The 13,058-nt window shown below is 43.5% G+C and overlaps 4 protein-coding genes across 4 annotated transcripts; 2 read left to right on the forward strand and 2 right to left on the reverse strand.

The window, feature by feature from the left end:
- Positions 1-1,672: 1,672 nt before the first annotated feature.
- BGW36DRAFT_398048 (putative cytochrome P450) lies at positions 1,673-3,325 on the forward strand (the record flags this gene model as incomplete). The annotated part of the gene is made up of 4 exons (XM_046218357.1): positions 1,673-2,059; positions 2,084-2,233; positions 2,295-2,823; positions 2,886-3,325. The coding sequence occupies 4 exons, from the start codon at positions 1,673-1,675 to the stop codon at positions 3,323-3,325; spliced, it is 1,506 nt and encodes a 501-aa protein (XP_046071451.1).
- A 403-nt stretch (positions 3,326-3,728) lies between these two features.
- BGW36DRAFT_381153 (quinone oxidoreductase) lies at positions 3,729-5,662 on the forward strand. Its single transcript, XM_046216399.1, has 5 exons — positions 3,729-3,896; positions 3,970-4,048; positions 4,206-4,472; positions 4,547-4,638; positions 4,696-5,662. Exons 2-5 carry the CDS (start codon positions 4,033-4,035, stop codon positions 5,320-5,322), a joined length of 1,002 nt encoding a protein of 333 aa, XP_046071452.1. The 5' UTR covers positions 3,729-3,896; positions 3,970-4,032; the 3' UTR covers positions 5,323-5,662.
- Positions 5,663-6,065: 403 nt separating this feature from the next.
- BGW36DRAFT_428522 (uncharacterized protein) lies at positions 6,066-9,162 on the reverse strand (the record flags this gene model as incomplete). The annotated part of the gene is made up of 3 exons (XM_046220563.1): positions 6,066-6,287; positions 6,423-9,028; positions 9,081-9,162. 3 exons carry the CDS (start codon positions 9,160-9,162, stop codon positions 6,066-6,068), a joined length of 2,910 nt encoding a protein of 969 aa, XP_046071453.1.
- A 1,174-nt stretch (positions 9,163-10,336) lies between these two features.
- BGW36DRAFT_381163 (uncharacterized protein) lies at positions 10,337-12,280 on the reverse strand. Its single transcript, XM_046216400.1, has 3 exons — positions 11,864-12,280; positions 11,224-11,755; positions 10,337-11,203 (listed from the first exon to the last, which is right to left on the reverse strand). Exons 1-3 carry the CDS (start codon positions 11,990-11,992, stop codon positions 10,836-10,838), a joined length of 1,029 nt encoding a protein of 342 aa, XP_046071454.1. The 5' UTR covers positions 11,993-12,280; the 3' UTR covers positions 10,337-10,835.
- Between the last annotated feature and the right edge of the window lie 778 nt (positions 12,281-13,058).

Consider the following 13,058-nt stretch of genomic DNA (forward strand, 5'->3'; position numbering starts at 1 on the left):
ATCTAATGTTAAATCTAACCCCACGGTTCATAGATTCGTCTCTGTCCTACGCCAACTCTAAATTCTTTGCGTACCCGCTGCAAATTCAAGCAAGGGGGAAATAGAGATATAAAGCAAGGAACCCGTCAGTCTGGGTTGTCAAAGAATTCGTCCATTTGCTTCCATACGTATTCCATTCCAGTAGCATAGCATTACTTTACGCAGCTATCTTAGAAGTAATCCCAATTGGAATGCTTGGATTTTCAGCGTGAATAGTAACTGGGTGGTGATAGGCCGGAATCAAGTAGAGTCTGGACCATTGAAGAACGTGGGAAATTTAAAAAAATCAGCCGAGATATTCTGTATTAGTGTGCGTAGTACCGCAATTCATAAGGAGCTATTTATGGCTTTGTTACCCTATACTAAAGCTTTGCGACCGCTTATGTAGATAGTGTCTATATCTGCAGGGCTAACAGCAACAATAGTCTATGCAACATTGAAATTCGATTATAAGATAGTGATAAATAACTGACCAAATAATCAATGTATACTTGACAGTAGTGAAAGTGGGTTGTACATGTCATTCACAATGCTTCAAAATTCACCAGTGGAGAATGTCTCATTTTCACACCTATCATCGCTGAATAAACTTTGAACCTTGCTTGAAAATGAAGAATGTGGCCCGGGCAATTGGAAACTGCTGCATTCCTATTGATAAAAAAGAGACCGAAAAATACATGTAACCACTAGCTTCGCAATTCGAGTCCGATGTCTGGAGTACGTACACATTGAGGTTAATAGCTAGGTCTAGAAAAGAAATAGGGATTATTGCTAGAAGTTTAAAAGTAATGCAGGCAAGGTTATGCACATTAAATAAAAAAAGTTTTTTGTTTCTTGATTTATTCAATGTTGGATTTAGTTTTCCTGTTGCTGACATCTGGAGCCTAACATTTAGATATGAAATTTCATTAATAGGTATAGACTATGCTAAATGCGCTTCGTTTAGAAGGACAACGTTAGTTTAGATACAAGAATCCGTAGAACAGGAAATAGAGAACAAGAAGACAAGCCGTGACAACCCCGATTGACGTGAACAGAACTAGGAAAACATGGAGTAGTCTTTCCACTTGTCCTCGTTCTAGAGGAGCGGTTCGTCGAGCATTGCCACTATGCTGGGTGGAATTGAGAGATGGAGCTAGTGAGCGAAGAAATGGTAAATATAAGTCCTAGCATGTAACTCGGTAAATTTTATGCTTGACGCTCTTGGGGTGGGAGGGAAGGACACTAGGTGGATGTCTGAGGCGGTTTCGACTTTTCAGTCAGTCCTAACCTTAACCCTAACCTTCCTCGTTCAACCTTTCATGTCGTTATGAACGCAAGCCCAACAACCTTGACTTCTGGCATTGTGATATTAATGTCAGCCTCCAACTGGTTCGTTCTACAATCAATGATCGGCCTGCACCCATCATCTGTGTGGTTGAAGGAGTCTCATTTGTTGGCGCTAAGGAAATAAGTAGACGCCGATGTAATCCTCACGGTGTTCAAATGATTCTTAGCCTACCCACGAAATCACCAAGCCTTCTTGTGTTGTCGCTTTTTTTGCTTCACAACAGCATTCCACGACCCCGTCGTCGTCCCCAGTCCGAATGCCAGAGTAAGAAAGAGAGAGCCACTCCGCTCTATGCTGGCTAACATGGCGTGGCCTTCGTGGATCACAACTGCCCTACTTGGCTTACTCGTCATTGTGATCTTTAAAAAGCTCTTCGCTTGGGCCAACTTCACCGTGAAATGTCACCGCCATGGTTGCCGAAAACCCCCACGGTATCCACACAAAGATCCAATTTTCGGCCTTGACTATGTCATGGGAGAACTCAAAGAGCGAGAGGACGGGAATTCCTGGGCTGGGAAGCGCAACCGTTTTGCATATCTCGGTCTCACGTACGAGGTGAATTCGTGGGGCAGGAGAACGATTATGACGATGGATTCACAGAATATCCGTGAGGTTCTAGGTACATCTTTTAATAAATTCGGTGTGCAAGAGATGCGCATGGCGGTTTCCGGCTCCTTTATGGGCCCCGGGGTGTTCACCACAGACGGAGAGTAGTGGGAGTACTCACGCAAACTGATTGGGCCCATGTTTTCACGGTCTCAGGTATCCGACCTGAGTGCGCTTGACGTCCATCTCGATAGGATGTTTAAGCGGCTTCCTCGAGATGGCTCCACAGTCGAGCTGCAAGGTCTGCTCAAGCTTATGGTATGCTATTTTGGGGTCGTGTCTTAGATTAGATATGAATATTAACTTAGTTTGCTGTTAGTATCTTGACCTCGCTACAGGAATGGTGTTCGGAAAATCAACAGATACTCTTCTTAAAGAGACTCCAGATGACACTGCTCATGAGCTTCTTGATACCTTTGCCGCAGTGTTGAAAAGGACCGGTCTTCGAATTATTTTTGGTCGTCTATGGATTTTTACTGTCTGGGACACAACTTTTGAAAAGCTTTCATCTGATGTCCGTGCCGTAGTCATGAAATACATTGATGAGGCCATCGAAAGACAGCGAGAGCATACGAGGTCCTCCAGCGTAATGAACAAAAAACAATACATCATTGTCGATGAGCTTGTCAAGTCCATCGATGATCGTGAGAAGATTTGTAGCCAGCTTCTCAACATCTTTCTACCCGCTCGTGATGCGGCAGCAGTTGGCCTCAGCGCCTGTTTATTTCATCTAGCACGGCATCCCGATGTATGGAATAAATCGAGAACCGAAGTACTCGCAATTAAAGAGCCCGTTACCCGTGACGGCCTTCGTTCTATGCCTTATATGCAAGCGGTGCTAAATGAAAGTAAGTATCGTCACCCAGTGGAATGGAAATTATTTATTGATCTCTTTTCGCCTTCTGGTCAGGCCTCCGACTTCACGCGCCTGCGGCTGGCAATCGACGTCGATGCACTGAAGACTGCATCCTGCCAACTGGCGGCGGGCCAGATGGAAAATCTCCAATCTTCATATCAAAAGGAGATAACGTCAACGTTGACTTTGCGGCGATGCACTACCACAAGGAAATCTGGGGCGATGACGCTGAAGAATTCCGGCCTGAGCGCTGGATAGGGGATAATGGACATGAAAGACACAGCTGGACATATATGCCGTTTTCTGCCGGTCGACGTATTTGCCCAGACATGGATATCGCACTGACAGAGAATGCCTATGTCCTCGTGCAGTTGATGCGGGAATTCCAGAAGCTCGAGAACCGAGATCCTGTGAGAGAATATGTCGAGTGCACTAGACTTACTACAGAGAGTCGGAATGGAGTCAAGGTCGGCCTCATACCCGCAAATATTTAGCCGGTAGTCGATAGATTGATATACGGAAATAACCTCGAATTTCCACACAGGCTGTGGAATACTTCCTTGTGACTAACCTGAAAAATCTGTGAATTGATTCTTTATTTCCTTTTACCATTGACTATCTCAGAGGTGTAAAAACACCCCTACTTATATTATTACCTGTGATTGCTCGCCGGACGTCAAGTTTGAATTATAGTATCGTCTCCACGCTGGATTCGATAAATGACGTAGCTAATTTCAAAGCCAAAGTTTTGAAGTAACTACCTCCTTCTGTAGAGCCCTAAGCTCCTTAGTGGTGTTTAAGCCAAAAGTAGTAATTTCACCCCAGACGAGCGACCGTTTGGTCTTGTACCACTTGATTATTATGGGTAAAGTAAATGAGGGTTGGGAATCAATGATGCAAGATTCATCCGACCCCGCATCTGTCTCCGATCCGACCCGGCCCGCTTCTATCATCAGGCATAGTCCTTGAGATCGATCCGACGTATAGTATTTCCATCTGCCACTTGTGATAAAAGTGATTTACCCGGTCATCTTAACAAGATCACTCTAACCCTCAATAGTTACAGTCTGTATCAATTACGTCAAGTTACGTCATCTTCAATCTAGCCCTGCGACAAATATTAAGACATTTCGTATAGGTCACTTGTTCACACCGAATCCGACAGAAAACCTTGAATATATTCCTCATCAACGTATACTACATGATGCGAGCAATCGGTAAGTGAGTGGAGAAAATTGTGCCACCGCGTTTAGTCCTTGACAATGCCATCAATCACCTAAACTACCCAGCGTTGAACTGGTGTACTAGCTACTATTGTCCAAGCAGCAAGCTGCATACTGATTAATTTTGCTCAAACCTGACTTTTTTCGTTAGGGATACGCGGTGGAAAAGGTCCTGCCACCTCCCTCTTCGTGGACCAGATCGCCAAGCCCATTCCTGGAGCTGGCCAGGCTCTAGTCAAAGTCCGCGCATTTGGACTGAACCGCATGGATCTGCTGCAGCGAGAGGGTTTATATCCACTTCCACCGCAGGCGCCTGAGAATATGGGCGTGGAATTCTCCGGTGTAGTTGAGAGCTTTGGGCCTGAAGGGCATGAGGATTTCAAGATCGGGGATGAGGTTTTTGGACTTGCATATGGAGGTTGGTTCTATATATTGGGGATTCATATTTCCTTCGGGTACTGTGCTTATACTTGTGGGCTGTGACGTTTTCAGGTGCCTACGCGGAGTACATTGCTGTCTCTACGAAGATGCTGGTTCATAAGCCGGCGCAGTTGTCATGGGAAGAGGCTGCGGGTGTGCCGGAGGTAATGTTGAAATTCCTGTATGATGAAATAGGGCATTGCCCCACTAATAGTCTCTAGACATGGATCACAGCGTCGCAGGCGCTCTTTCTGATCGGCGACTTCCAACCCGGTCAGTCTGTCCTCTGGCATGCAGGTGCATCTTCAGTCTCCATCTCCGGCATTCAACTAGCAAAGGCTGCAGGGGCAAAAGCCATATATGCTACGGCAGGCTCAAAGGAAAAGATTGAATTCCTCGAAAAGGAACTCGGGGTGACAGCAGCCTTCAATTATCACACCCAAGACTGGTCTGCTGAAATCCAGAAAGCAACCGGTGGAGCTGGTGTCAACCTCACCATCGACTTTATCGGGGCGACCTACTTCCAGGGCAATCTGGACGTGGCCGCTCGTGATGGCCGCGTCGTACTGCTGGGCCTGATGGGTGGTGGCAAGCTGCCGGACGGAGTGAATATTGCACCCCTGCTATTCAAGCGTATTCGAGTTGAAGGTAGTACCCTGCGCAGCCGGGATGAGGAGTATCAAAGAAAATTGCGTGACACCCTAGTGTCGCATGCATTGCCAAAATTTTGCGACAAGACCTTTCGGGTATTTGTTGAGAAGGTTTTTCGCTTCGAGGAAATTGAGCAGGCGCATAAGTTGCTCGAGAGTAATACAACCAAGGGAAAAATTGTTTGTGTGGTTGAGTAGAACCAATCCTATGACTAAGGAACCGATGTTGAACTTGGAATTTGTTGGATTGTCGATTCGACAATTAAAACCCCCCAGCCTCTTTGCCTCAGAGCCAATGTTCAAGCCTATCAAAATATTTTGCCACTGCTGGAACAAAATCGTAAACAGATGGGACTCGTCTGTTCCGTATCAAGTGTGTTTGATCATTTAGTATATGTGTCATGTTTAAAGTTAAAAAACTCGGGAATTCTTCACAATTTCCGACATAACTCCGACGGTTCGGGTCTAACAGCTCAGAAAACAATCATCTAGCTGTTATTATTTAATTTAAATTCTGTTTTTATGTTTAGCTTTTTAATGATTAATTTTATAATTAATTTTCATATAAAAGTTAAAACCAGTTGTCAGACATGTATACTGAGATGGGTTACGAGATTTCTTTACGAAATTCCGTGCCAATATATCAATTGATGTACTGAGAACAGTAGTACGGATTTAGTAGTCTAGAGTCTAGCACTAATGACAAGCCAGACAATGCTAGATCTTCCTGTTACACGGATATTTCCGTTTAACCATGGCATGGGAAAGTGACACATTCAAAGAACCCTCTGAATGTACCAAAAAAAAAAAAAAACACCGCCGGCGGCTGGGGCATGCACTTCTAGATCTGAGGTATCTAAACATTTTTATACAGGGGCATGGTAGCCTCAGTCTCTCTGCTAATATACTAAGTTTTTGTTGAGTCGTGCTTTAGTCGAATCCTATTCGAGGTTCCAGTTGGTCAGTGGTGCAACCATGAAGCTCTTGTACCGGATTGCATATGCTCTGGTAAGCATTGAGGTGGTAGGTGCTTTCTTGGTGACAACACCGGGGACTGCTGCGCCGGGGACAACAGCATCCTGCTCAGAATGGGAGCAGATGTCATATTCTCTGACATGCGACATCATTGAGTCGTACTTTGGGGTTGATAGGTACCATGGAGTCTAAGGTTGTGGGATAGTAAGATCGTCCTAAGTTAACTGCCACTGAATATTATGGCCAATAAAGATTTTTAGGTCTCTCTTTTCCCCTTCAGTTTGATCTCAGTTGATATGCATAGCTCAGTCGGCTACCAATACCGCTACTGACCTAAGTTGAGCTGTGATTTCGTGATGTGCTGCTCTGGGTATCATTTTGCAGTGGTGATGTTGCCAAACTGGCTGAGCAAGATCAATTTCTGCACCGTAACCGAGCAAGAGCTGAATCACGTCTAGATGTCCTAGTTCCATTGCCAACTGTATTGGTCTTCCACAACGCATATTTAAATGATCAGATATAATAAAGCTGTCTGGTAGGGAGCCAACCAAGTTATGATAGCCGATATTGGCATCTGCGCCATAAGAAAGTAATAGCTGAACAAGGTGCACATCACCTAAAAGGACGGCCCTAACTAGTGGTGGGATATACTGGTCTGGCTCGGATTTGGCTTCAATTAATGTATTTAGATTCCAATCCCAATCAGGCACGCAAGGTCCAGGTTCTGGCGGTTGGTCTGAATCTTCAAAATCGCACTTCACACCGTTCGCAAGCAATATATTGACAATCGGGATATCCTTTTTGCTCACAGCATGGCCCAACGCTCTAGTGCAAGGTATGCGATCTGTCCTTTGCACAAGAATTTCTGTAAGCTCTTGATTTCCTTTTTTTACTGCTGTCAGTAAAGGCTGGCCTCCCATAGTATAGCCATGTTCCAGATTAGCGTCGGCACCATTTTCAAGAAATAGTCGTACTGTCTCAACGTCTTCCAGTCCTGTAACATAATTTATTGGTGTTGTATGAGCATACTCAAGTTTGACATTTAGATTAATGGTATATTTCTTCAGCAGTGCGGGGATCAGATGCATATATTGATTTACCAGCACTGCTTCGAGCGCCTCCTGGCATTGCGCCGCATCTGGCAAAAAAGTATCGACGTTGGTATTAGGAACATCGTGGATACAAGCAACACCACCTTGGATCGTCCTAGACCTAGCTTGAAAATATCGCTTTTGAGACTGTTTCTCTCGATTTGAGAATATGCATTTTTTAGTCTTTGTGGAGTGATTATAGAAATAGAATTTTTGGTCCTCATGTTGCCACACCAGCTCCCAGTCATCTTTCTTTTCGCTTGCACTTTCATGAGATTCAAAAACAGGTTGTGCTTTCATTTCGCTTGCACTTTCATGAGATTCAACAACAACTGGTTGTCCTTTCTTTTCGCTTGCACTTTCATAAGATTCAACAACAACTGTTTGTCCTTTGACAGCCGGCGGCGTGTTCCAGCTCCAGCCCGAGAATTGATTCTCTAGCCAATTTTTATCTCTTGGGTGTTTTTTTTCTTGTCGAAAGGTCGTTTCATGTTCATGAGGCTTGAAAACTGGTTCATATTCCTGCCGTGCAACTTTTCCCCAATCCAAGCCATCGAAAAAGTGATGAGCTTTGATTTCAGATGCTCCATTCGCTCCTAATCGGTCTCCTGGGTTGCGAGAAAGCAGCTTGTTTAGGATATCTTGTGCAGACGCTGATAAATATCTGGAATATCCAAGAGGTTCTCTGAGGATATTGTGACGTCTTTGCTCTGCGTTCTTGTCGTAAAATGGAGGCAAACCCGTCAACATCTCGAATAGGAAAGATCCAAACGCCCACCACTTTGATGCTGTGGTGACAGTGCTTGTCAATATGTGGCCGGATAATAATTCGGGAGCTAGGTAATCCATCGTAAAATCTGTCGTTTTTTCTATGTTCCTTGTTTCTAGATGCAGAAAACCTAGATCGCACAGAACGATATGCCCCACGGAATCAAGGAGAATATTCTTGGGCTTTAACTCGTAATAACAAGGATCTACTTCATGTAACCTTTCCAGTGCGATAAGGATTTCTGCAGCATACAACTTTGCTCTTTCAGTCTGAAATCGTAGCGGCTGTTGTAGATGGTAGAAGAGATGTCCACCTGGAATGAACGGCCAATATAAACAGAAATGTGAGCGCGTTTGTGCGATGAATTTGAGTGGTGCGATAAAGAGGCTATTGTTGATTGGTGAAAGGAATGACTGTACTACGTCGCAGTGTGGTAATATGTCGGCTTTCTGGATATTAAGGGACATATAGAAGCGATTAGTTGAAAGTTTTCGAAGTTTACGCATAACGCCAAGGCGACAGCATTCACTTCTATATAATTTTTTCGAAGTCTCGATCTGCAGCGTCCTTTTCTTTTCGTATTCGACCTCAACAAGTAATTTTCCAGTACCATTCTCGATTGGCAGCCATTCCATTTGATGAGAGTTTCCGTCTCCAAAAACAGTATTCATTTTCGCATAACCAAGAAATGTATCCTGGCTTCCTCTGCAATGACTGTTCGGGTTGCCCGCATACAGACGTATTGTCAACTTCGCGGATCTGAAAATGTCAAACTTCTTCCTTCCCATTGGCATCCAATCCGGGTTTTCTCTGGTCCCCTGACAGGCGTCGATAAAGATTTCAGATTTTTCGCACTCCAGGATGGCATAAGGCAGCAGCAGGCTTTGATGATTGGTGATTGGAAGAGCTACACGTGGAGTTTTTGATGCGACGTTGGAGAAACCAGTTTCAGGCTGCTTCGAAACCGCTCCATATTGTGGGGCTGAGAGGCCAAAACCCTTGAGAATATGTACTGTCAGTACCCCAGGTCCAGGAAAGTTCTGTAACTCAATCGGAATGATTTCAGGCTCTATCACTCTTCATCGTTAGCCAGTGTCCATGAGATTAACATGTTCACATACTGCGCAGATCATCATCCACAGGAATGGGGCTTTGTGGCCTGATTTCCGGGAAATTAATTACTTCCCCTCCAAGATCTGTCATCTTGCCAAAATGCGTTTCGTTTTAGAATTGGGTTGAAATAGCTATTGACTTCGTGTTGTGGAGAACAAAGAGCGAGAGTATTGCTGTTTATACTCCAGCAATGTCTATTAAAGGAGTGATACCATAGGGAAAATGGGAGTTTCTTGTTAAGGTGTGGGTGGTGCTACGGGAGAGGTACGAGTCCTTGTCATGCTATCGTGATTTTCACTAAAGTTATGTCGTCGTATTATTAATGAATTACCATTACATATACAGAAGGAGTATGCTTTTATTGGTCATTAGAGCTAGCGTTACACACTGGACACCTTTTTGTATTAAATAGAGCTTTAGTCTAAACGAACGGACCGCGTCATCACTCACTGGTGGTGGCGCGGTTTTATCAGTACCCTTCTCGCACGATGGTCATACAGAAACATCTACGTAAAAGGAAGATCCGGCATTGTCTTGCTTATTCATCTCGCTTGTTCACGCGTGCCTAGGTCTAAGAAATTTTCTGTCAATGTAAAAGAAAGCACCACCTAGCAGCCTTTCTAGCGCATTTATTTAGCGTCGCACGCAGTGCAGTATGATTTTCTTTGTTTCTAAAGTACTCTAGGTTATTGAAGGCTAATGCGCTTCCAGCCCCTGCATTGATACCCAAGTCATGCGGCACAGTCCCTGCGCCGCCGGAGGTCCACTTTCCGGTGCCCGTGCCTTTACGTATGAAAGTTTGGACTTTCTGTTTAGATTATTACAGTTTCAAACCAACATGCATTGCATTGCATTAGGTGACACTAACTCCGGAGAGAAGGCGTCTTACAGTGGCACTGAAGTAGTTTTAATGAAGCACTAAGGATTTGTGCTTACACCAACCCATAATAATATATCACTAGGCCTAAATTATTGTAAGATAATCAAAATACTTGTAATATAACCGTTATAGCAAGATATTTTTCAGTTTTTAGCTTAGTCTTATTTATTAGTCTTGGCGCTAAGGCGCGCCTTTTTAGCGCCTCAGTAAAACTATGTATGACAGCAGTGGTATAGATCTCGGCTGTGACAGCCGGCTCAGCATGTGGATGCCTAAGGCGGTTAGGGTTCGGGTTATCATGCCACATGCCCCACACATGTTATCTAACCGCAAAGCGCGGCTGTACATAGTCAGGGTCGCTCAACTAATTTAGCAGGTCGACTCATCTGGAACTTCCAATTTCTCTCCTCATGCTTCGTATTCTAGTTGAATGATACCACATGCTTAGCCTTGTACCGATCGTACCAATCAAGAGCTACAGCTAGTTAATAGAGGTATTAATGCTAATCTTTATATTATTATGAGTGATGCCGTTGCTGTTGGCGACCTTTTGGCAGATGTCGCCGGTCTTCACTTTGTAATATTTGTTGCCTATTTTTGGCGAATCATTTAGCAAATGGGTTCCGTGACGGGAAAAAGTGGGAATCCCGTAACGGAATGCTCCCAGTTTTTCGCAATACCAGTCTACTCCGGGCCAGTAGATGTAGACGATGTAGTTGTGGTTACAAGTCTGTGTCATGATTTTACAGGTTCATTATCAAGTATTTCTATACATTTGCAGAGAAATCCCTGTGCTATAACACTCTTGCTTACAAATAGCATGGAATCATGGACAAGTATGAGACCAGACTAAATTGATTGCTAACTTGTAATTGAAAACCTTTCAAGTTCGAAGCAGATCTTCCACGCCGTACAGTTCACGTCCAATCTCGCCTAGTGCACGGTATTTTGGATTTAAAGAGCTTCCTGGTGGTGAATCCTCAGTCCAGTACTGGGCGTCACGAATTTTTCCATTATTTATCATATCTCCTCGCGTATAAAGATCATCAGCTGGAAGTTGGATTCTTGACTCACGCACATAGTTCCCTTTACGGTCAAGGTAGAGGATAAGAAGCTCGTCCGTGGTAAAAGTCTTCTCATCAGCAACGAGAAGATACGAATGGACTGCCGAGTATTGTACACAATTATCGCTGCATTCAACTGCCATGACTCTGTCTTCTAGTCTCGGCAAGGAAGCCACTTCTTCCCGGGCTCCCTGAGAATCTTCTCACGGTAATTCTGACCCCAACCATCTGTCCTAGGCATGAAACGTCGCGACAATCCACTCTTTGGACCGGTGAGCTCAGGAATAATCTCAAATACTCGTTCCCAGGCACTTTTAAAGTTAAATACAGACTCATCATCTAAAATTTGCCAGCGCATCATCGTATCGACTGTGTCGGGGTCCATATAGGGATTGCCTTCAAATGATGACTTAAACCATTCTACCAATTTGATATTATCTCGAGCTGTTTCCTCTGCTTCTTCTGCGTAATGCGTCCGTAGCCAGATGTTGAGACCTTCATCATCCCATTTGGGGCATCTTATCTGATTCCAAATCTCCCATGCTACCGAGCGCCACTGGAGGGGGCGCCAAGGGGCCAAAATCTCTCGGATTTGGGATGCCGAGGGGGTAATAGCCATTATCTCAGACGTGGGTGAGGGTCGTATCCATTCCTCTGGAATATCGTCTAAGGCGTGGATAAAATCATTTATCAGTCTGCGGTGCTGGTTTTGGTTCTGTTCAGAGGGCTCCCAATGATGCTAAGGAATTGGTGTCAATAGATTGTAATACTCTTTTTGTTCGCTTGAAACTCGATAAGAAATACAAAATAAAGACAAAAATGGTGAGCTCATGCTTGGCTAACTTACCAGCAAATACTGCTCTGCTGGGAATGCCCCCCATGGTGGGAACACTTCGAGCATATCTGAGTTGGTGTTAGGGTCTGTTGTGTTTGTCGAAAGTGTTAGTCGAGAGATATTTGGGAGTATTTGCTCCATTTTGAGAAGTTGAAGGTGCAAAATGAAATGAAGTCGATAAAATTTTCAAAAGATGAAAGGGAGGAGGAGGAGGAGGCGCAGGGAAGGCAGTGAGGAGGCCAAGGTATTTGGTGACTAACTAGTTAGAGCTGTGTTGGATTGATTAACGAATTTCCCATGATTTGAGATGTAAGTACACTTTTTAGTCATGTGGTTATGTCAGATTTAGTGGGGCGATGTTACCCGGTAAAAACCGCCAAAATTATTAGAATAAATTGAGATAATTGCAACTTTCTTAATTGCTTGTCTTGGACAAACTTGCTCCTAAATTACTAGGGGAATTGTCCTCAGTTTTGAAGAATTCAAGCCTCTCACTATAAAACGTGTTTATACCTAATTGGCCTCATTCTCGCCCAGTTGAAGTTGACTCTGCAGCCAATCGGAGCCTTGCAAAATTGCCTATATTAATCTGACATACCCCCTCAGCTTCAAATATCAAATTTGGAGCTGTATTAATTCTTGTCAGAATATAAGATATCAATAGAGTTAATCTCGTGTTCTGGAATCTCGTTATCTTGCAATTAACGTGTTATATCAACAAGGTTGATTTGCTTTATAAATTGGCAGAAATCTGCCTCACCCAACGCCTTAATAAGGCTATTTGTACTCATTTGCTTGGTCAGTATATATTGAACCTTTATTCGCTCTTATTAAATCTCTTGCTTTATTTAATGGTTATGAATATTGATATACCAAAGCTTTATCTGAAGATATGCTATCTCAGAATTCACTAATTGAATGGTTTGCATATTATTGCAGTCAATATGAAGCTGATATTGATCTAATTGAATGGTTTGCATATTATTGCAGTCAATATGAAGCTGATATTGATCTAATTGAACATTCAACTCTTTAAGTAATCTAGACACGTATAAACCTTCCTTAACTGTTTAAGATAGTGCTAATAATTTTATTTCAATAGTTGATATTATAATAGTATTTTATTTATTCATTCACTATCTAATTATATTTCTAAATAGTGTCATTATATAGGCCTAAGAGCTTTTCTAATTAAGGCTATTATCAG

This window comes from Talaromyces proteolyticus (assembly GCF_021365285.1).
Source record: "Talaromyces proteolyticus strain PMI_201 chromosome Unknown BGW36scaffold_7, whole genome shotgun sequence".
In the NCBI taxonomy this organism is placed as follows: domain Eukaryota; kingdom Fungi; phylum Ascomycota; class Eurotiomycetes; order Eurotiales; family Trichocomaceae; genus Talaromyces; species Talaromyces proteolyticus.

Excerpts from the sequence above, each read along its gene's own strand:
- BGW36DRAFT_381153 (XM_046216399.1), top strand. Across the intron at positions 4,473-4,546 it reads TTTTGGACTTGCATATGGAG|GTGCCTACGCGGAGTACATT; the intron begins GTTGGTTCTATA and ends TGACGTTTTCAG. Across the intron at positions 4,639-4,695 it reads AGGCTGCGGGTGTGCCGGAG|ACATGGATCACAGCGTCGCA; the intron begins GTAATGTTGAAA and ends AATAGTCTCTAG.
- BGW36DRAFT_381163 (XM_046216400.1), bottom strand. The coding sequence starts at position 11,992 with ATGGAGCAAATACTCCCAAATATCTCTCGACTAACACTTTCGACAAAC. Across the intron at positions 11,756-11,863 it reads CAGCAGAGCAGTATTTGCTG|CATCATTGGGAGCCCTCTGA; the intron begins GTAAGTTAGCCA and ends CCAATTCCTTAG.